The sequence below is a fragment of the Cyprinus carpio genome, chromosome B9, assembly GCF_018340385.1.
Source record: "Cyprinus carpio isolate SPL01 chromosome B9, ASM1834038v1, whole genome shotgun sequence".
NCBI classification, from domain to species: domain Eukaryota; kingdom Metazoa; phylum Chordata; class Actinopteri; order Cypriniformes; family Cyprinidae; genus Cyprinus; species Cyprinus carpio.
The window spans coordinates 22,247,868-22,270,186 of record NC_056605.1 but is presented as its reverse complement, the minus strand read 5'-3'; the positions used below and the strand labels follow the sequence as shown (position 1 = coordinate 22,270,186).

Genomic DNA, 22,319 nt, shown 5'->3' with positions numbered 1-22,319 from the left:
GGTTTTCTCTTTTGAAATGTTATTTATTAGGGACACATTAAATGAGACAGTGAGACATTAATAATATATATATATATTTTCAAATAAATGCTGTATAAATGTATCATAGTTCCACAAAAATACAAAACGGCACAACTGCTTTATTCCAAACTTGTGACCAAAAGTGTATGCTGATGTTACCACTGAAAGTTATTTTAAAGTGTTGCTGGTTTATTTATTTTGCTGTATTCAAAGCCCCTCTCAAGGGGGCATCTGGCACCTCCTCCATAATTATGCATCAGGAACGTCATGGGGTCTTTCAGATCGGCCCCTGAAGTAGAGCAGAAGTGTCTTAGTTTGGTGCCACTGAAATGTGCAGGCTGTGTCACTCTGGATGCTCCCCAGTTGGAAGCTGGCTTGTGAGCAGCAGAATTAGTCATGGGCTGCACACCATCCAAATCCAACATCACCTACTCGCATGTGCGTGTGAGTCAGGATCTGGACACCTGTTCCACATTTGTGCCCAGTATAAAGAGCTCCGTTTCCACGCCAGAGAGGCCTTCACCTCAGCTCTGCATTGAGACGGCCAGCGGGAAGCAAACGTTTCTCAGTGGTAAGACACACTACAACACCTTTAATTATAGATAGTGATACTCTAAATAGAGGAAATAATGTAGCTAGATATAAGTAAATGGATGAAGAGATATATTTGTAGAGTGATGGATTTTGGTCATATTTTATATTAGGTGACTTTAACTACTAAATAGTTATAAATAATAAAAAATAAAATAAATTGTAGGAACAGTGTGCCTACTGTACGTAATTGTATGTTGTACTGCAAATCACAAATCGCTTCTATTGAGACGGGATGCTGAAGTTAAGGACAGGTGTAATTAGATATAACTGTGGGGTTTTTTTTTGTTGGTAACACTATTTTAAGGTATCCTTGTTACACATTACATGTACTTACTATAATAATAATAATAAATTATGCATAATAACATGGAAGTAACACTAAAAACCAAACTATTAATATTAATATTACTCAGCACTTAAACGTATAATTACACTGTAACAAGGACACCTTAAAATAAAGTGTAACCTCTTTGTTTTAAATTTAATGTTAATAAGTTTATTGTTGCTCAGTAAATTTTGTACGTTGAATCGTGGATGCGAATTCACCATTTTCAACTTTATTTTCAAATTATTCAGATACCATATATATATATATTTTTTTTTTTTTTTTTTTTTTTTGTGTGTGTGTGTGTGCGCGCAGGATACTATAGATCAGTTTTGTAAGTGAGGATAAAACAAATAAATAAAACTGTGACATATTATACCTAAACATACTTCATACAGTGGACTACCAGTAAAACTGATAGAAATTTGGGACAAAAGAATTATTCACACACTTTGACCTGACCATGTTTTAAGTTTTCTTTTTTTTTTAATTGCCAATGCACGTTTTTACACCTCAGACTGAACAAAATTAAGCATTGCTCGTTAATCATTTGACTTAAACTGGCATTATCTAATTGTGTAGGCTACTGAAATTTAACAGCTGAATAATTTTTGGTTGATTGTAATCCATAACATACTTTTCTATCAAAGTCATCTGACATTAAACTCTGAGTTCTTGTCATATTTTATTACCATTTTTAAACCGTTGCGAATAAGCAGGGATAATGTGAGAAATGTTAAAGGTGTCCGAATAAATTTGGGTTTGTCTGTATGCATGCTTTTTGATACAGATGAGTCGATTTATGAGTCAGTACGTCGAGACGAACGGATAAATACTTTTTCAAATAAATAAAGTTATATACTTTTGTAGATAGACAGGACAGTCCCACATTTTTTGACAATAAATATAATGGCTAGGTTATATCTGTATAATTGATACTTAATGTTTTCGCCGACGGATGGATAGATAAACCTGCAGATAAGTAAGGGAATGGAACAGAATACAGATGCACTGACAGACGGTCTCGTGTCTCTTGCAGTTCCTAGTCATGACTGTTACGGTCACTCGGTGAGTCAGCCCAGCAGCCCAGGCATATGGAGCACAGTCAGCACCGGCAGCCCGTTCGGACCGGAGCCACCGTGCGTCCAGGCGAGCTGCACCGACAGCGACTACATGGACGACACCGCGGCTCCCGGCACTACACGATGACATTATTATCCCCCTCCACCTCGCTCAAACGAAGATATTTGTTTTACTTCAGTAATATATTTGTGTATCTCTCTAGTATCTAAATCGAAAGATGAACCAAACAACCATATTCTGTTTAGTTTCACAGTTTAAAATAACGTAGCTCTGCTTCATAATTCTGTTTTTGTTGCATAAACAAAATGCAACGAGGCATTACATGACAAGAACAAACGCTAGTCTCGCGGTATTTGGGTGAATTCCGCGAGAGTTTGCGGATTTCGGACAGCGAAGAGGGCGAAATGGAGATATGAGGTCTGAAAAGGAGCAGAGGGCTGGAAGCAGGGAGAGAGGCAGCGTGGATATCCAGTTCAGGGAGTGTCAGAGGGAGCAGGACAACCTCGCGGTGAACCCGAAGCACAAGGAGGAGAAAAAGGAGATCTTCACCAAGGTAAATGGCGCAGTTGTTTGGTAGGCTGGGAGAGTGTGATGATGATGATGATGATGATGATGATGGAGGGAACGGGATTCAGCACCATAGACAGCGAAAGCGCAGGACAGCCTGATGAAACGAAGATCCCAGTGGCACCAATCATTGCATTCCTATGCAATTAGGCCTATCATTTTGGATGGATTAATTAAGTCCAGGCGTTGAATATTTATATGCATCTAGAATTTTACAAAAGAGCACCTTCAGTGGTGCAATAGACATTAGAAAATTTATATTTTTAATATTTATTAGATTTTTAAACTTTTTATAAGAAATCCTCAATGATGAAATATAGAGGGAAAATTGTCTTTTATTCAACTGAAAAACAAAAAATGCAAAAAAAAATGTAGGTGCATTTTGAAATCAATTTGTACTTTATGAAATTAAACATTTATTTTAATAAATTTCATGCAGGTATAAACATGTAAACACTGCAAAATGTTTTTGCCACAAACTCAACTGACAGGCAAGTAATTGCACAAAATTATATAGTATACATAAAAATAAATAATAAACAACACAAATGATATCCCCTTTAAAGTAGCAGTCAGTCAAGTTTATTATTTAGTAAACTGATTTCCACTTTAATACAATATACTATATATATATATATATATATATATATATATATATATATATATATATATATATATATATATATATATATTTTTTTTTTTTTTTTTTTTCTCACCATATTATTTATATTTTTATTGTTACCAAATTCTGTTTTAGCATGTCTAACTATTTGAATTCATAACACAACTTAATTTATTCATTTTATTTTTCTTTCCCTCAGAAATTCTGTGTTGTGTATTTACATTTTTCTGGTTATCAAATGAAGGCATAAAACATTAATTTCATCCTTTATCATTTCATTATTGAAAATTAAGCAAACTTTATTTTTTGGCAAACAAAGGGGATTTACTATTAAAATTAAAACATGGAAGTAATGTTGTGTGATTATTCCTTTAAAATAATGTTTGTTTCATTTTAGTAGTAGTAATAGTAGTAGTAGTAGGCTAGGCTGTACATTCTGTTGTCGTTATTTCAAAACGGACTTTTATTTTTCAGGTTCATACTTTTCAGTTGGCCAAGATTAATCAAAATTAAAAGAAATAAACATTTGAAATATATCAGTCTGTGTGTAATGAATGGATATAATATACAAGTTTCACTTTTTGAATGTAATTAGTGAAAAAAAATCTACTTTTTGATGATATTCTAATTATATGACCAGCACCTGTATAACCCAAATTTATCGAACACATGGAAAATTTTAATAATGTATTGTTAGTTTTTTTTCCATGCATTTGCAATTAATGAGGACTGGATTTTTAATGATTAAAATGACATGAAAGGACCATAACAGCATTCTGTTTGATTCATGCACAGGGATTTTGGACTCTTCAATAAAATTAGACTGTAATAAGTGAAGGAATTAGAAATATTCACAGCCCCACCTAAGCACTAAAATTTCAGTTTTGATTTTGTATACTAGTAAGGTCTCTCTTTTTTATCTCTTGCAGTGTTCTACACACACATTATGCTATGTTCGTTTTTGTTATTGCCATTTTATTTCTAATATTTGCAACTATTATTTTGTAATTATGGTTGCTGATCTTGCTTTGATGTTGATGATTTTTTTTTTAGTTCAATTTTGTTTAAACATGCTTCTTTTTATATAGGTTGTCATACGCCGACTGCCACCCAGTCTATCAAAAGACCAGCTCGAGGAGCATCTGAGTCCTCTTCCATCTTTTGACTATTTCGAGTTCTTTCCCGCTGATCAGAGGTATATTTGATTTGTGTATATTAATATACTGTGATCAGGAGCACTGTCATTGTCTTATACATGTGCATGTTTTTATATATATAATTTCCCCAGCTTGTACCCACATCTCTTCTCAAGAGCATACATCAACTTCAAAAACCCAGAGGATATCATTATTTTCAGAGATCGCTTTGATGGCTATGTATTCATTGACAATAAAGGTAATTCATTTTCATAGTTTATTTTACTCTTTATTCCCCCTCAAACTAGTTAAGTATAATAGTGGTAATAGAAAATGGTTTATATTTAGTCTAATATATAACAAGTCCATTAAATATTTGTTTAATATAATATTTGTTTTATATTTGTTAAATTTAGGCCAAGAGTTTCCAGCTGTTGTAGAATTTGCTCCATTTCAGAAGGTTTCCAAGAAAAAGTTAAAGAAGAAAGATGCTAAAGCAGGAACTATTGAAGAAGGTGTTTATAATTTTAATTTATAAAACATTATTTATACAAACCCGATTCCAAAAAAGTTGGGACACTGTACAAATTGTGAGTAAAAAAGGAATGGAATAATTTACAAATCTCATAAACTTATATTTTATTCACAATTGAATATACTGTAGATAACATATCAAATGTTGAAAGTGAGACATTTTGAAATGTCATGCCAAATATAGGCTCATTTTGGATTTCATGAGAGCTACACATTCCAAAAAAGTTGGGACAGGTAGCAATAAGAGGCTGGAAAAAGTTAAATGTACATATAAGGAACAGCTGGAGGACCAATTTGCAACTTGTTAGGTCAATTGGCAACATGATTGGGTATAAAAAGAGCCTCTCAGAGTGGCAGTGTCTCTCAGAAGTCAAGATGGGCAGAGGATCACCAATTCCCCCAATGCTGCGGTTTCTCAGAGAAAAATTGCAAAGAGTTTGAAGTTATCATCATCTACAGTGCATAATATCATCCAAAGATTCAGAGAATCTGGAACAATCTCTGTGCGTAAGGGTCAAGGCCAGAAAACCATACTGGATGCCCGTGATCTTCGGGCCCTTAGATGGCACTGCATCACGTACAGAAATGCTACTGTAATGAAAATCATTACATGGGCTCAGGAATACTTCCAGAAAACATTGTTGGTGAACACAATCCACCGTGCCATTCGCCGCCGTTGCCGGCTAAAACTCTATAGGTCAAAAAAGAAGCCATATCTAAACATGATCCAGAAGCGCAGGCGTTTTCTCTGGGCCAAGGCTCATTTAAAATGGACTGTGGCAAAGTGGAAAACTGCTCTGTGGTCAGACGAATCAAAATTTGAAGTTCTTTTTGGAAAACTGGGATGACATGTCATCCGGACTGAAGAGGACAAGGAGAACCCAAGTTGTTATCAGTGCTCAGTTTAGAAGCCTGCATCTCTGATGGTATGGGGTTGCATGAGTGCGTGTGGCATGGGCAGCTTACACATCTGGAAAGGCACCATCAATGCTGAAAGGTATTTCCAAGTTCTAGAACAACATATGCTCCCATCCAGATGTCGTCTCTTTCAGGGAAGACCCTTGCATTTTCCAACATGACAATGCCAGACCACATACTGCATCAATTACAACATCATGTCTGCGTAGAAGAAGGATCCGGGTACTGAAATGCCCAGCCTGCAGTCCAGATCTTTCACCCATAGAAAACAGTTGGTGCATCATAAAGAGGAAGATGCGACAAAGAAGACCTAAGACAGTTGAGAAACTAGAAGCCTGTATTAGACAAGAATGGGACAACATTCCTATTCCTAAACTTGAGCAACTTGTCTCCTCGGTCCCCAGACGTTTGCAGACTGTTATAAAAAGAAGAGGGGATGCCACACAGAGGTAAACATGGCCTTGTCCCAACTTTTTTGAGATGTGTTGATGCCATGAAATTTAAAATCAACTTATTTTTCCCTTAAAATTATACATTTTCTCAGTTTAAACATTTGATATTTCATCTATGTTGTATTCTGAATAAAATATTGAAATTTGAAACTTCCATATCATTGCATTCTGTTTTTATTCACAATTTGTACAGTGTCCCAACTTTTTTGGAATTGGGTTTGTAAATTTCAAGTTTTTATAAAAAGTGACTTTACTAAATAAAATATATACTGCAGAAAGCTAATATATTTGTTTAACACTTTATTTAAAATCATTTTTCAGACCCAGAATACAGGAGATTTCTGGAAAATTACTCTTGTGATGAGGAGAAATCAGTGGCAAATCCAGAAACACTGCTGGGGGAGATTGAAGCTAAAACCAGAGAACTCATAGGTACTGTTTTGGAAATTGTTAGTCTGTTTGTAGATAAATGTATGTCAGGACATATATTTACAGGACAAGTGTATTACAAAGCTAGTTTTAGTTTATTTTGATGAGAACATTTTGATGTTGTGAATTTCTACTATAGAGCTGTTCAGTCATGACATCAATTTGCAGGCCAGTCTTGTAGGATAATTTGTAATGGGCTGCTATTGGCTTATTATATAGGTTTTTAACAGATGAGTAAAATATGTCTGTGGTGAACATTACTTGAACTAGAACACAACAGATGTTCCCCATCGATACTTCACTCGTACTGCGTCTGCTAAGACGCTATGGGAAAACTCATTTTTCTCCAGTGACTGAAGCCTTTTCAATAACACAGTGTAACTGCACGGCCATTGGTTCATGCAGTGAATTTAAAATGAACTAATGCCTCGGGAGCGGAGCAGCATGAGCCTATGGCGATGAAAAAAAAAAAAAAATCAGCTAAGCCTTGAGCTCTGTAATTAAACTCTATACAGCAATACTGGAGATGCTGTTAAGTGCCCCTCATTAGGGTATTAGGTGTCCTTCACACTTAATGCAGGCAGCGTCTGAAGAGTAGCTTACTCCTCAGACGTTTTATACTACTTTTTGGGTAATTCAAATTACTCATCAATGTCTGTGACTCATGGTGGATGTCCTTCCTTTTGTCGCTTACGTTCTGTCTGTGTCTAGTAGTCTTCCTTTTCTTCGTCATCGTCATCTTTGTCTGCCTATCATGTTGTGGCCAAATCTTTGTACTCTGCTTCAAAATGGTAAGGTACTGCACAAATTTCTGCCGCAAAAGTGTTAAATTGGTTATTTCATGTTGGTTTGCTCCAATGACATCCCGTTTGGATCCATTCCTCACAGATAAAGGTACGGCCTCTCCCGTCCTTCTCACACTTGTTAAAGTGCCCCATGGTTGGGATTTGGGTCTCAAGCAAGACCTTGGCCTCCACCTTTCTTCTAGGTTCCTGGGGCTTCTCTTCCACCATATCCAGTAATGCTTCTGTCTATGAGATAAAACATCCCATACTCTTTTAAATTCTTAACAATTTTTTCTGTACCTTCAATGTAAAGCAAATACAAAAATTTGGTTTATCACTTTTTTTTCTTCAATATACACTCTTTTACCTCATCATATTACATCTCAGTATTTCAACAAACACTTTTGGCCCTTCCAGCTCATAGTGATGTGATATCATCGCAGAATCAGAATGTTGAAGAGCTGGTGAATTGTTTCAATTCTTCATGTTCAGAAATTCTAAACATAATTGCCCCTTATAAAATTAAAAAACTGAAATCAAATAATCAACCATGGTTTAATAGCGACATAAACATTTTAAGGAAAAAATTTAGAAGAGCAGAAAGACAATGGAAGAAGGACAAATTACAAATCTCATATCAAATCTTACAGAGTAACTTGTCTAACTTCCAAGAAGCAGTTTCATTGGAAAGGGCAAAATACTTCTCTAACATAATCTCAAAATATTCCCATTGCCCAAAGATACCGTTTTCTACATTAAACTCAGTATTAAACCCTTCTAGACCTGCTGGCCCAGAACCTAGCTTAGACTTATGTGAGAAGTTTTGCAACTTCTTTATAAACAAAGTTACTGACATTAGGGCACAGATCTCTAGCAATTTAACTCAGAATTATCAATATACAAATATTTGCCCCTCTGCTTTTTCAAATTTTCAGAATATTTCACACTCTGAGCTGTTGAGCATTATCTCTAACATGAATCCAACCACTTGGTCTTTTGATGCCATTCCCACAAAGTTACTAAAGGATGTTCTGTCCTCTGTGTTCCCAAGTCTACTTTCTATTATTAATAGCTCTTTGCAAACGGGTACTGTACCATTTTGCCTTAAACAGGCTGTGGTCCATCCTTTACGCAAAAAAGCTAATCTCGATCCTTCTGATTTTAACAACTATAGGCCCATTTCAAAACTTCCATTTTTGTACAAAGTTCTGGAAAAGTGTGTACTAAATCAAATTTCCCCCTATTTAATCTCTAACAACATTCTGGATCCTTTTCAGTCTAAACACAGTACTGAATCTGCACTTTTGAGGGTAGTAAATGACCTCTAACTACCTGCAGACTCTGGCAACTGTACTGTTTTTCTATTATTGTACTTAAATGCGGCTTTTGATACTGTGGATCATCGTATTTTGTTAAAGAGATTGTACCTTGAAGTTGGCATTTGTGATGGTGCACTAGATTGGTTTGCATCATATCTCGCGAACAGGAATTTTTGTGTGGAAATTGGAGAATTTTCATCAAGCTCAGTTCCTATCACTTGTGGGGTGTCCCAGGGTTCAATTCTGGGTCCAATCTTATTTTCCTTATACTTACTCCCTCTTCGTTGCATTTTTGCGTCCCATAAAGTTTCATATCACATTTATGCCGATGACACTCAGCTCTGTTTTCCATTAAAATCAGGTACTGATTCAGTTTCCTCTCTGATAGCTTGTTTAGAGGACATTAAGGCTTGGATGGACAATAATTTCCTTCAATTAAATTCGAAGAAGACTGATGTTATGTTATTTGGCCCTTTACACCATTTAAATAATATAAGTTCTACCCCAGGCCCCTTTCAAGATAACATTCGTGATAAAGTTAAAAATCTGGGAGTTACCCTTGACCCTGAGTTAAAATTTGATAAACAAATCAACTCTGTAGTTAGAGTCAGTTTTCTAGGGGACTTTGCGAGCTGAAAAATATTCTGAGCTTTAGTGATTTGGAGACCGTTATTCATGCGTTTATTTCAACCAGGCTGGACTACTGTAACACTCTATATGCTGGAATAAATCAGTCCTCGCTCTCGCGTTTACAACTGGTACAGAATGCTGCGGCTCTTTTTTTAACAGGGACAAAAAAGAGAGAACATATTACACCTGTGTTGTCATCACTTCATTGGCAACCTGTTTGATTCAGAGTTGATTTTAAGGTTTTAGTATTTGTATTTAAATCACTTCATGGTCTTGCCCCTTCATATATTTCAGACCTTCTCCACTCGTGTTTTCCAGTGAGAATGCTCAGATCTTCCACCAAGATGATATTAAATGTTCCAAAATCTCGACTTAAATCCAAAGGTGGCAGAGCATTCTCAGTTCTTGGTCCTAAGCTCTGGAATTCTCTACCTTTGTCTATTAGACTTTCCCCTACTCTTTCTACATTTAAATCTTCTCTTAAAACATAATTTTTTTCTCAGACATGTGTGTAATTTGATATTAATTATTAAATGAATATAAAATTTTTTTAGTCTTAAATATTGTTTTATATTGCATGATGTTCCTGTCTTAATTTTATTACTTTTGTTTTGGTTTCTTTTGATATTTTATTATTAGTGTTTAAATTGTATTGTATGAGGATTTTTTATTTGGTATGTTGTGCAGCACTTTGGTCAGCATTTATGGTGTTTTAATCATTTCTCCTTCTCATTTTTTCAGTGTTATATTGCTTCATTACAATTGTACTGTCATTGCTTAATACAACATTTTTCTACATTTCCTATAATTTCATATAATCACATATCTTCCGCTTTTTAATTTAATCCAATTTACACATTTTCTATATTGTACATAACATTTCTTGTCTATCTGTGTCCAACATTTGCTCTTCTATACCAGACACCAGATCCATTTTTGTATTTTATTCCCTGTAATGTTGACTTCAGGCCAGTCATTTTTTATTTGATGTAACACTCTGGGGGAAGTTGTGGCCTAATGGTTAGAGAGTTTAACTCCTAACCCTAAGGTTGTGGGTTCGAGTTTCGGGCCGGCAATACCATGACTGAGATGCCCTTGAGCAAGGCACTGAACCCCCAACTGCTCCCCGGGTGCCGCAGCATAAATGGCTGCCTACTGCTCCAGGTGTGTGTTCACGGTGTGTGTGTTCATTGCTGTATGTGTGCACTTTGGATGGGTTAAATGCTCAGTTCAGTTCATCTTTATTCATTTCCCGAAGGCAATTTGGTTGCAGCAAACAAGCACACACATAAAACAATGTCACACCCACATACACAAAAATTTTTTACCTAGAATTTAAAAACTTTACAGCTGAATTTTTAAACCGATTAGTTTTACTAAGCGAAGTTCTATACCGGCTACCAGACGGGAGAAGATGGAACTCAGAATACAAGGGGTGAGAATCATCTAACAAAATGTTCTCGGCTTTACCCAACACCTGTCTATGGTATAACTGAGCCATAGTCATCTGCTTCCTCCCTGTTATTTTGTTTCCCTGATTTACCATCCTTTCAATACGGTTTTTATTTTTCACATTCAGAGAGTTGAACCAGCACAACAATGAAAAGGATAAAAACGACTCAATATAGGATCTGTAAAACATGCACATCAATGTTTTATCCACATTAAATGACCTCAATTTCCTTACGCAATACAATCTTTGCTGCCCCTTCTTACACAAAGCATCAGTATTTGCAGAAAATGTCAGTTCTAATCTAATACAGTACCCAAATACTTGTACTGTTCAACACTCTGGAAACCCGCTTTATTAATACTTATTTGCTTATCATCAATTGATTTCCCCCTATAATCTATAATCAATAGTCATCTCTTTAGTTTTCAGAACAATAAGTTTTAAAAAAGCATTCTGACACCAAACAGTAAAATCCTCAACCACAGAACCATGCGTAGAATCCTCCTCACTCAATAAGCTAATGATTACAGAGTCGTCAGCATATTTTAAGATGTGCCTATTTTCAAAACTACTCTTACACGCATTAGTATACAAAAGGGAGAAAGAACGCACCCTTGAGGTGACCCAGTCGATGACACCAACCATTCAGAATAACAGTCGTTTACTTTGACTCTCTGTGTTCTCTGCACAAGGAAATCTAAAATCCAGCCTACCAAATAAAAATCCAACCCAAATTCTTTAATGAGTTTGTCAATTAAAATATGTGGCTGAATGGTATTGAAGTCAGATGAAAAATCGATAAAAAGTAATTTAAAAAAAGTTTTCAGCTTCTCTAAATGCTGAAATACTAAATGTAAGAGAGTTGCGACAGCATCCTATACGCCTCGCTTATTTCTGTACGCAAATTGAAGAGGGTCTAGAGAACTCTCAGTCTTATGCATAATTTCTCTCTTAACAAATTTTTCTAAACATTTCATCACTAAGGATGTAAGCGCCACAGGTCTAAAATCATCTAATAACTGTGCATTCTGCTTTTTTGGCAATGGAATCAAAGTAGACTGCTTCCACCGTGCAGGTACTTTTTGTATTTTTAGGGACCAGGCAAAAATGTAATAAAATATTGGTCCTAACTGCTCAGCACATTCCTTAAGTAAACAACCCCCTATATTATCAGGCCCCGGTGCCTTCCTGATTTTACATTGTTTAAAAACTGTTATCACATCTCCTACACAAAAAGGGACACCAACATTATCTCTGTTTATTCTACACTTATTTTTCAAATCCTCAATTTCTAATTCAAAATCATGCGTATCAAATCTCATATAAAAATGATTAAAATCCTGTGATAAAGCTGCATCTGAACTGAATCCATTCAAACTAATTCTATTATTTATTTTCCTACTATCCTGACCTGTAATTAAATGCATCCCCTCCCAAACAATTCAAGATCTTCCTTATAAACTGCTTTAGCCCTCTTTATTTCACACTTAATTTCTCTTTTTAGCATATAATACTCTACAGTATTTCCCTCTTTGAAAGCCCTGTTCCTTTTTGACAGAAGAATCTTGAGTGATTTTGTTACCCACGGTTTACTGTTTGGAAACTACAAATTTCATCTGTGTCTGAACCAGAGTCCATAAAAACAGTCCAATCTGTACAATCCAGACACCCTTTTAAAAGTAACGTAGCATCTTCAGACCAGACTTTCATCTTAATTACCTGTGGCTTTTCATGTTTCAGAACAGTTTTATATATAGGAACAAGTAAAACCATATTATGATCTGAGGTTCTCAAAGGTGGTTTACCAAATGACTTGTAAGCTCCTTTAATCGACCCATAACACAAATCCAGAATTGAGTCCTTTCGTGTTGGGCAAGTTACATACTGATTAAAGTGGCCCAGTGATTTCTTTAAAGAACACTTATTAAAATCTCCCAGAATAAAACAGGGTGCGTCGGGAGATGCGGATTGTATTTCATGAACCACCCGTTCAATCTCCCTTACCGCATTATCCGCATTTGCTCGGGGGTGGATGTACACTACCGTAATGAGCAGCTGAGGAAACTCCCGGGGCAAGTACTGAGGTCTTAGTGCCACAGTCAATAACTCGATATCTGAAATGCAGAGCACGAATTCTGAGTATGGGTCACCCTACTTGGCTGTATGTCACATCGCTCACTCACTTTTAAGCTCTAACTTGCCTGCTCTCTTATTTTGCAATCTTACTTCTCTAAGATCATCTTCTGATGACTCATTACTCTCACTGTCTGTCTGTCACTCTCACTTCCCTAATTATGTTTCTTATTAAAAATCTGCTCTCTTTTTTAGATTGTTCTTTACTACATGGCTGCGTATTATAGTCAGTCATTATAGTATGTGCTATACTCCTCCATTTCGGAGAACCTCTAGTCACCCTTACTGTTCCTGCTTGTTGAGGACCTAATCTAAACCTCATATTCTCTATTTCCTTAAGAGTTTCTTCCCCTAAACATACAAAAACTGCTCCAGGTATTCCTGATGCTTTAATAATCTGTGGATTTCCATTTACTACCACCATACCACCTGAGGTATTCTCTGTCAAGCCTACATACATTCAGATCATTATCTGTTGTAACTGTATTTCTGTAATAGCTGACCAAGGTGGATGTGGGTCAGCTACTGTGACTACACTATCTCTGTCATCATCTACAGGTGGTAAAGTAAGCAGGAAATCATGTGCATTTTGAAACTCTGTCATTGACTCTCTTTATATCCTAACCTTTCCCACAGTAGGAGTCTCACCCCAAAACTTCTTCAGGTTCTTCCCATTCATAGTGTTTTATTTTGCCCAGGTTCTTTTTACAAACCATGCTGATAATTCCCTCTGCCTCTGAGATTTTATACTGTATAGTCACTTCCTGCTCATGGTGGCTTCCTTTTTCTAGGGCCCACTGTATGCCTGCTGAGCCAACTTCTGACTCTTGAAAGTCTACTCTCTGCAGTCCATCCCTACTTGATAACCATAAAAGCATCCGACCTGGCTCTGTTACCTGGATTGAGGTTTCTGCCCTTAAGGCTATTTTCTCCCAGGCTTTCACCCTGTGGTCTCTCCAGGTATATGCCTGTATTGAGATACTGCTGGATTTTCTCTGGGCTTTTTTACCTGTCATAGTAGAGCGTCCCCTACTTCAGGTTTTTCAACTCTATAGCCCCTCTAGACCCCTCTAGGTCTCACAAGTAGCGACCAGGTTTCCTTGGCCCTTCAGTCCTTTCTGGATTGGTCAATATGGGTCTTACTGGTAGCTCTTCAATGTGTTATCTAGACTTTCAACTTAAACTCAGACCTCAAGCCCCACATTGGGTGCCAAGTTAGTTGGTGTGTTTTTAAATTAAATTAAATTTAAATTAAATTTATGCATTTAGCAGACACTTTTATCCAAAGTGCATTCAGGCTATCAATTTTTACCTATCATGTGTTCCCGGGGAATCGAACCCCCAACCTTGCGCTTCGTAACGCAATGCTCTACCACTTGAGCTACAGGAGCACTTATTAGCACTTTTTTATCTTAAACCTTTAACCCTATGATTTTTCAGGTAGGGTAAGGGTAGTCAAATCTAGCCTAAACCATAAAGGTTACCTTACCCGCCCGCAGGTTGAAGTCCTTCAGGAGTGTCGTAGAAGAGGTTGTTCTTGTGGTTGTTCTTGTTTGAGGCTCAGTTTGTAGTTTGCAGCAGTTTGCAGTAAAGTCTCACGGGAGGCAATAGTAACAAAAAAAAATTATTAGTTACAATACAAAGCAGTTAATGCAAAAATTAAACAAAATCAGCTAAGCCACAAGCTCTATAATCAAACTCCCAAAACAAAGCTCGACATTCCAGCCCGGAATGCACATTTTCTAGTAGTCTTCCTCTTCTTCATCATCATCTTCATCCTCATCATATCCACTTGATGTTGCAATATGCTCTTTGTTGCTTATGCATTCTAACAAAGCAAGTTTTGCAATTGCAAGCACCTTTATCTCAAAGCATATATGGCATTAACATAAAACAAGCAAATAATATAACTTTGAAACAGGTAAATAGCAATATCATTTTTCATATCCAAAACACCTCGGAGGAAGCAATGGCCAGCTTGCGGGTTGAGCGATCAGGCTTGAGCAGTTTCATGCCAGCATCTGCCAGTGTGTGTTACACAAGAGGATCAGCACCTCTTGTTACACCGAGTGACTTAATCCTTCTAGGCAGATCAGAGCAGAATGCTGTCACCTCTCTATTGCTGGCAGATTTACATTTATGTGTGTCGATAAAGCTAAGCTCACAGAAACAAGCTGCTTTCACTACAAAAGCAATCTGTCCCTGTTTCACTCGTGAGAGGAGGCCCCGCCTCCCCCACTCTCACGTTTCTCTCCTCCCAGTTACCTCGGAGGAAGAAACAGTGAACTCGCAGGGATGAGCGATCAGGCTTAAGTGATTTAATGCAGGCCAAGCCCCAACGTGCTTCACTCTCCATGCAGCTCTTTGATGTGCCAGTGTGTTTACACATGAGGATCAGCACCTCTCGTTCGCTCAGTCCACCTTGCTCCGTCCTATATGGGATCTGTCCACGGTGTTGAGCCACTACAGTCCATTGACCTTTGTTCCTTGATGCTAAAAACCACTCTGCTACAGGCGTTAGCATCGGTTAAGCATATGGGAGAGCTGCAGGCGCTCTCTGTGAGCCCCACCTTTCTCGAATTCGGGGCCCAGCGACTTTAAAGTCATCATGAAGCCAAGGCATGGTTACATACTTGAGGTGCTCTCTACTCTGTTCAGAACACAGGTAATAACTCTATGGGCACTTCCTCCTTCGGAGCAAGACCAAGTGTTGAATTTACTCTGCCCTGTCAGGGCGTTGAGAGTTTATATTGAGTGCTCCGCCCCGTTCAGGTAGTCGGATCAGCTCTTTGTATGCTTCGGTGGCCACACCAAGGGATTTATTGTCACAAAGCAGAGACTTTCCAAATGTATATTTGATGCTATTGTGCTAGCGTACTCTTCTTTGGGCCTACAGTGCCCCAAGGGAGTAAGAGCCCACTCAGCTAGAGGCATCACCTCTTCCTGGGCTTGGTCTAGCAGTGTGTCCATTGCAGAAAATTGTGCAGCGGCCAGCTGGGCCTCGCCGTCCACATTTGCCAGGTTTTATAATCTGGACATCCCAGCCTCACAGGCCCGGGTTCTGTCTGCATAAATGGGCTCACTCTTGTCATATGACAACTGGTGCTTAGGCGTGTGCCTTCTTTCCTGTACGCTCTTGGCCCTCACTGAGTTCCAAGGCTGTAAAAATGTATCTTCGAACGATTACCTAAGGCCAGGCCGACCTATGTGTATCTGGCCCCATTGCCTCCTGCGGGGCTTCCCTGCAAAACTTGGTCCCTCTGGGCCCCCTTTGGTGCTTAAGGCAAGTTCAAGTATTAGTCGTTCCTCTAGCATAGCACAGCGGGATTGTACTGATTCCCCACAGCATCTTAGCAGATGCAGTACGAGTAAAGTATCGAAAGGGAACTTACTAGGTTACCAACTTAACCTCAGTTCCCTGAGATGCGAAATGTGCGTTGCTGACTGTGCTATGTAGCTGCACATCTCAGTTGTTGCTTCAGTCTAAGTAACCTGAGGATCCTATGGCGAAATGGCCACTTATATAGCCCAATGGCCCCACCCATTCTGGCGGGCTTCATCGCCATAGGCTTTTAATTCACTTTTTAAACCAATGGCCGTGCAGTTACACTGCGTTATTGAAAAGGCTTCAGTCATCTGAGAAAAAGGGGTTTTCCCATAGCATCTTAGCAGATGCAGCACTCGTTCCCATATCTCAGGGAACCGAGGTTATGTTAGTAACCGAGTACATTCTCATTTTTTGTTCTACTACTTAACACACAATCATTCCTCAAATGTGAATTTTGATCCTACTGTGTGATTTTAAAACACATTGCCATAGATGTTATTTTGATCATCAACAGAAAACCGCTATTCAGAATTTTCAGCTGGAACAAATTGTTCCATTAAAATTGACAATAAACTAAGCTCTGTTTTCCCTCTGTGTGACTTTATGTGCAGCCAAAAGGACAACACCTTTGCTGGAATACATCAAAAACAAAAAATTAGAGAAACAGGTAAGAACACCATCTGATTGTGTTATACACTATGATTTTGTACTGTATATCCATGATTCTTTTCAATTCTAGAGAATAAGAGAGGAAAAAAGAGAGGAGAGGCGAAGAAGGGAACTGGAAAAGAAGCGACAGAGGGAGGAGGAGAAGCGAAAGCGCAGAGAAGAGGAGAGACGAAAGCGAAAGGAGGCTGAAAAGCAAAAGAAGCTCTCTGAAAAGGAGATAAAGATCAAGGTATGACTTAAAACCATATCACATCCTGAAGATGACTGTGTCACAGACTTTCAGGTATTTGTTCTTAGTTTCATGGTGATTCATTTAATCGGCACAGATGTTTGTCATTATTTTCCCTGTTTGCCCTGGATTTAAGTTACCCTATTTCCTCTTTTTATTTCTTTCAGTATTGTTGCATTCAGCAAACTATTTTACATTGCCTACTCATATTTGGATTTGTCTACCTTATAAACCTTGTTTTACTTTAATCTTTGAACTTTATCTTCATCTTCGGACATTTAATATGACAGACTCTTTTTCACCTGTCATTACCAGTCATTACATGAGATTTGCAATATTGACTTCTTTAGCTTTTGAAGAAATGTGATGGAGACGATGACGTGGACTCAGATAGACTGAAAGATAAAGGAGACAGTGGAGAGAAGGAGAAGAACAGATGGGAAAAGCCAGCAGGACACACTAAGTCAAAGGATTCCAAGGATAAGTAAGAACTACCTAAAACTTGCCACTACTTTCCATAAAAGATACAGTGGGGTTTAAAAAGATGGGATTCAACATCTACCATTTAAAGTTTAAAGTTAGCACAAAATGGAAATTCTGTTTTTTGAATGCATCTTAATGATCTTATTGTGAAAGATTTTTCATGCATATGTTGACCTTGTAATCAAAAATCAAAATGTCTATCTTCTCTTAAACACTGCCCATTTCTTACAGTCGGATGCAAGCTCATATTCATCTCATATCTGCCTCCATCCAAGAAACAAAATTGATGGATTGAACCAAGTCCAAGTTAAGGATTTTAAAAAAAAATGTAGAAGAAGTTTAAGTACTGCTGTGTTTCTAGGTCAATAATCAATTACATTTTTGTCACTGATCATGTGAACTCTTTGTACAAATGTTCTTTCCTACATTGAGGCACTTGTTCTTTCATCATTATCAAATCATGCTGGATGTTACTTTTGGACCCCACTGTATAAACATTTATTTATAAATTCATATTCAAGTGGTTGATTTTATTAAGTGGGCTCTCTATAGTAGGAGTCAAATCGAGAGTGACAAGGAGCAGCGGGAATGTCACAGCCGTCGCCAGAGGGACAAAGAACATCGTGGTAGAGATGAGGAGCGCAAACGACAGAGGCATCACTACGAGTTTGACAAATTCATGCGGCGCAAGGAAGAGACCAAATGGGGTAAAGGTTACTGCCAGGACAGAGCCAAGAAAGACCAACATCATGGCTATTCTTACTGCCCAGAGACTGGAGACAAACTGGGAAAAGAGGATCGAGAGGACATGGGCAGCAGGAAAGAACGGATTCGCAATAGGGTAAATAAATGTTAACAGAGTAGCGATATCTCACAGTCACAGTCCATTTGCAGCTCTGGTTCTGGTATTATGTACAGTTATTGTCATCAGTCAGTTTGTCCGGTCTGTGTAGCAGATGAATCCACTAATGCATTCAATATTTACACATCTGTAGTTGATTTATACATCATTATGTCTGTGGGAAATACAATACGAATCTGCCTCCCTCCAGGGGCTTTCAATGCAGCCTACACTGATGTGTTGAGGTAGTTAGCTGTAATTTGGCTGTTGGCAATATTATTGACGGAAGACAACGTGTCTCTCAGTCTGTGTTAGTGCATCAGGAGAAAAGGACTTCCCAGTCTGAGGGGCCAGACCAGATAGGAGGGGCTCTGCCAGCAAAGGTACAGCTAGTTTTTGAGCCTTTCTACCCACGGGAGGGGATGCTACACATGCTGTTTACTGAGAGGCCGCACACCTTATAGTGCCAGGTGTGCTTGTTGACAGCAGAATGTTGCTAATGCTGTAATGGCACAGATGAGGAGTGGTTCCCAATAGAAGAAGCTTATAAAAAGACTCTGTTCCAAAACGTAGTGAGTTGCCTACATGGGCAGCATTTTAAGGCATCGTATGCATCTAGCTCCCAATGAAGAGATGGTGTGGGGGATTCATTTAAGATGGCAGATGAGAAATGTCCAGTAGAAATATAGTGTAAAATGTATAAATGAGTTGCAACAACTAATTTAAACCTATAAATAAAAAATAAGGGTTTTTAAATGTCATATAAAAATATAACATTATAAATTTTTTTTGAAAATCTTAAAGATATCCGCATAGCAGATGAGGTAGGAAAAACGTACATTTTAAATTTGGTTTTTAAATGTATAAATTAGATTCAGCATCTAATTTAAACCAGGAAAAAATGAATAAATGTGTATTTTAAATGTGTATTTTCAAACATTTAAAACATAGAAATGTTATTTAATAAAGTGAAGAATAAATATTTAAGATTCTGCTTTTTCAGAAAAAATAAATCTATCCTAGATGGTGGATGAGGTGAGAGATATGTTGAGTAAATTATAGTCTGTTAAATCGAATATTTCTTTTCAACCTGAAAATAAAAGTTTAAGGTCTTTAAAATGTTTAAAACAAAAAAAACTTTCAAATCTAGGTCTATTTTAGGGGAAAAAAAATCCATCCAAGACGGCAAGAGAATTTTCAGTTAAACCATATTTATCCACTAAATTTTTATACACTATGTATACCTATATAGTGAAAGGTCTGGATAAAACTTATTTAAGACTATATAAAAATGTAAATGTTCCCAATGTTTTTCATGAGGAGCACTATTTGTATGATAGCTGCCTGTGTAAAGCATATGTAGAGTGTTGTCTTAAAAGGCTGCTTCCTGTGTAGACAGTAAATTTAAAGCATTTCACTTGGTTTTGGAACAGATCCTTCATGTACATAGAAGAATACATATGATCTTGCACATTGAAATGCTTACATGCTGGATTCTGTTTATACATTTAGTAAGTAGTCATTTAGCAGATGATTCAGTAGTCCGGTTACTAGCACTGAGCTTTAGCCATTATGTGTCACCCCCATCACCACCACCATAAATACAAACCATGATAAATACAAAAAAAAATTAAAAAAAAGAGCATAACAGATACAGTGCAGTATAATGTTTTTGTTTTGGACTAAATGTATTTTGAGGGGCTGTCAATAGCTGGTTGTCTGCCTAACTGAAATGTGATTCAGAAGGGGACGGAAATTGTTTATATGCATGAATTGCACTTTCTGAAGTAACCTGTCATAAGAAAAATCTGTGTTTGTGGTTGAAATATGAGTGTATTGCTTTAGTGTTTTGTGTCTTACTCATTTCACCGCACAGGACCGACCGGCAATGCAGCTGTACCAACCTGGTGCTAGAAACCACAAGCGAATGGGCTCTGGGAACAAGACGTTTGACTTCCCACCAATCTCTCCTGAACACAGAGGAGAGCACTGCTACAAGACGGTCATTGGTACAGGCTCAGAGAAGAGTGCCGACGAGTGAAAAAAAGACCAAGACAGGAAGAAGTCTATTTTCATAAGCAAGGGTCATGCCAGTATAAAAAGAACAGTCAAGATCAACCTTGTTTTCTGTCTGTGTGAGTATAGTGCATTGAAATCCCCACTTAATATTTTATACACAAAGTCAGCAGTGTCATAAATCTAAACTGATCACTTCTGTATGCTTATCAAGGATTCACACCACTTCATTGACAGCAATACCTCAGATTAGATGTGTATGCCTTTTGTAGTGCAAGAAATGGATTCCGTTAAACAAAAGAATATATATATATATTACTGTAAAGAAAGCAGTATGTGTTGTGAAATCTGTATTTTAAATATATGTAATGTGGAAAGGGGGAACGGAGACATATTTTTACTTTAGGAATATAAAAAAGCTACATTGTATTAATGAAACGTTTAAGCATGCAACTTTTAATTTTACACTTTCACACTGTAATGCCTTTGAATGATGCCTCTGTTGTCCCTGATGTATAGACATTGTGGTTTTTCTGTATTAACAAATACATCTCACAACAGGATATAGCAAATGTCAGAGCATCGTTTTACCTGCGGGCCAAAAAGAACAAAAAATTGTGTTAAAATCGTCTTCTGTTAGGTCAAATAACATTGTGATATTTCTGAACAGTGTGCATGCTTTTGAGCAATTGCAGGCATTCGGTGGTGGAAGCCAACATGGGGTCACAGGCCTTACCTTTGATTTGCACTTAAAGATCCCGTCTGTTATTAAAATAGCCTACAGGTTTTTAGAATTGTGAACTCTGTAGAATACTTAAAAATGTGATACTGTATTTGATGGATTGACCATTTGTGTACAATAAAGATATATGATTATATAAAGTATTGTTTGAATTTCATTATTATTTTTTATGATTCTTTACTTTAAACATTTAAATTTGTAACTTTTTAATCTTTCCACTTTTCAACTTTGATTAAATTTAAAAATGTATAGCCTTAAAAAGAATTTGGTTCAAAAAAATTAGTTAAATTAAAAAAGAAATGGAATTAAATAAAATTACAAAATTCTATAATTCAGTATTTGCACCATAATTACAGTTTCTCGTGCAGCTAATTCTCAATCAAATAATCCTAAAAAAAAAAAAAAAAAAAAAACTTTTTCTTAAGGCTGGATTCATTAAGATTTATGGCTCTTGCTTGCAAAACAGCTCAGCAGCTAAAGTTTGCTCTTTGTGAGTCAACTCTAAACCAGAAACAGTTTGCACAGAAAATACAGAAATTAATGTAATTTGCAGTTTCTCATACTACTCTTTTAGTTCCCACACTTCTAGACCGAGAAAATAAGTCATAATGTCTTCCTGTGTCTTGCGCGGCATGATGTTTTACCTCTAATTTTACTTCTTAGTCTGGTTTTTGCATGCCTATCACCACTGCTTTCTTTTTCTCAGTGAAGGAGTATTAATGGAAAATGTGATAAACACAACCTATTGTCACTCGTGGCAGTTATCTATAGTCAATCAGTAGTAAAAGCAAACAACATTTCCACTCTCTCTAAAATAAAACGCTTATTTTTGGTTAGTGTGATGTCTAGTAAAATACACGAATAACCGACATAAAAGTTGAGCTCACAAAGCATACAGGAAATAAGATCACATATGACGCTGATAAAACCCCCGAATGACTTTCTGCATTACAGTTTCCCTTTTGGTTTTTTTTTTTTAAAAATCAATTAATAAAACCTTTCTTTCTATT

General features: G+C 37.1%; 1 protein-coding gene across 3 annotated transcripts; it reads left to right on the top strand.

Annotated features, from left to right (window-relative positions):
• Window positions 1–385: 385 nt before the first annotated feature.
• LOC109092713 (regulator of nonsense transcripts 3A) lies at window positions 386–21,449 on the top strand. 3 transcript variants are annotated; one of them, XM_042731590.1, is made up of 12 exons: window positions 386–592; window positions 1,980–2,576; window positions 4,301–4,407; window positions 4,501–4,607; window positions 4,765–4,863; window positions 6,574–6,684; window positions 16,941–16,996; window positions 17,069–17,227; window positions 17,578–17,711; window positions 18,266–18,551; window positions 18,857–18,934; window positions 20,428–21,449. In XM_042731590.1, exons 2-12 carry the CDS (start codon window positions 2,436–2,438, stop codon window positions 20,590–20,592), a joined length of 1,443 nt encoding a protein of 480 aa, XP_042587524.1. In that variant the 5' UTR covers window positions 386–592; window positions 1,980–2,435; the 3' UTR covers window positions 20,593–21,449. The 3 variants fall into 3 exon arrangements, with proteins under 3 accessions (XP_042587524.1, XP_042587523.1, XP_042587525.1); XM_042731589.1 differs by having other exon boundaries at window positions 393–592; window positions 18,263–18,551; XM_042731591.1 differs by lacking the exon at window positions 18,857–18,934 and having other exon boundaries at window positions 408–592; window positions 18,263–18,551.
• Window positions 21,450–22,319: the final 870 nt, after the last annotated feature.

Coding starts and splice junctions, on each gene's coding strand:
- LOC109092713 (XM_042731589.1), top strand. CDS start 2,436: ATGAGGTCTGAAAAGGAGCAGAGGGCTGGAAGCAGGGAGAGAGGCAGC. Junction 4,608..4,764: donor TGTATTCATTGACAATAAAG/GTAATTCATTTT, acceptor TGTTAAATTTAG/GCCAAGAGTTTCCAGCTGTT. Junction 16,997..17,068: donor ACAAAAAATTAGAGAAACAG/GTAAGAACACCA, acceptor TTTCAATTCTAG/AGAATAAGAGAGGAAAAAAG.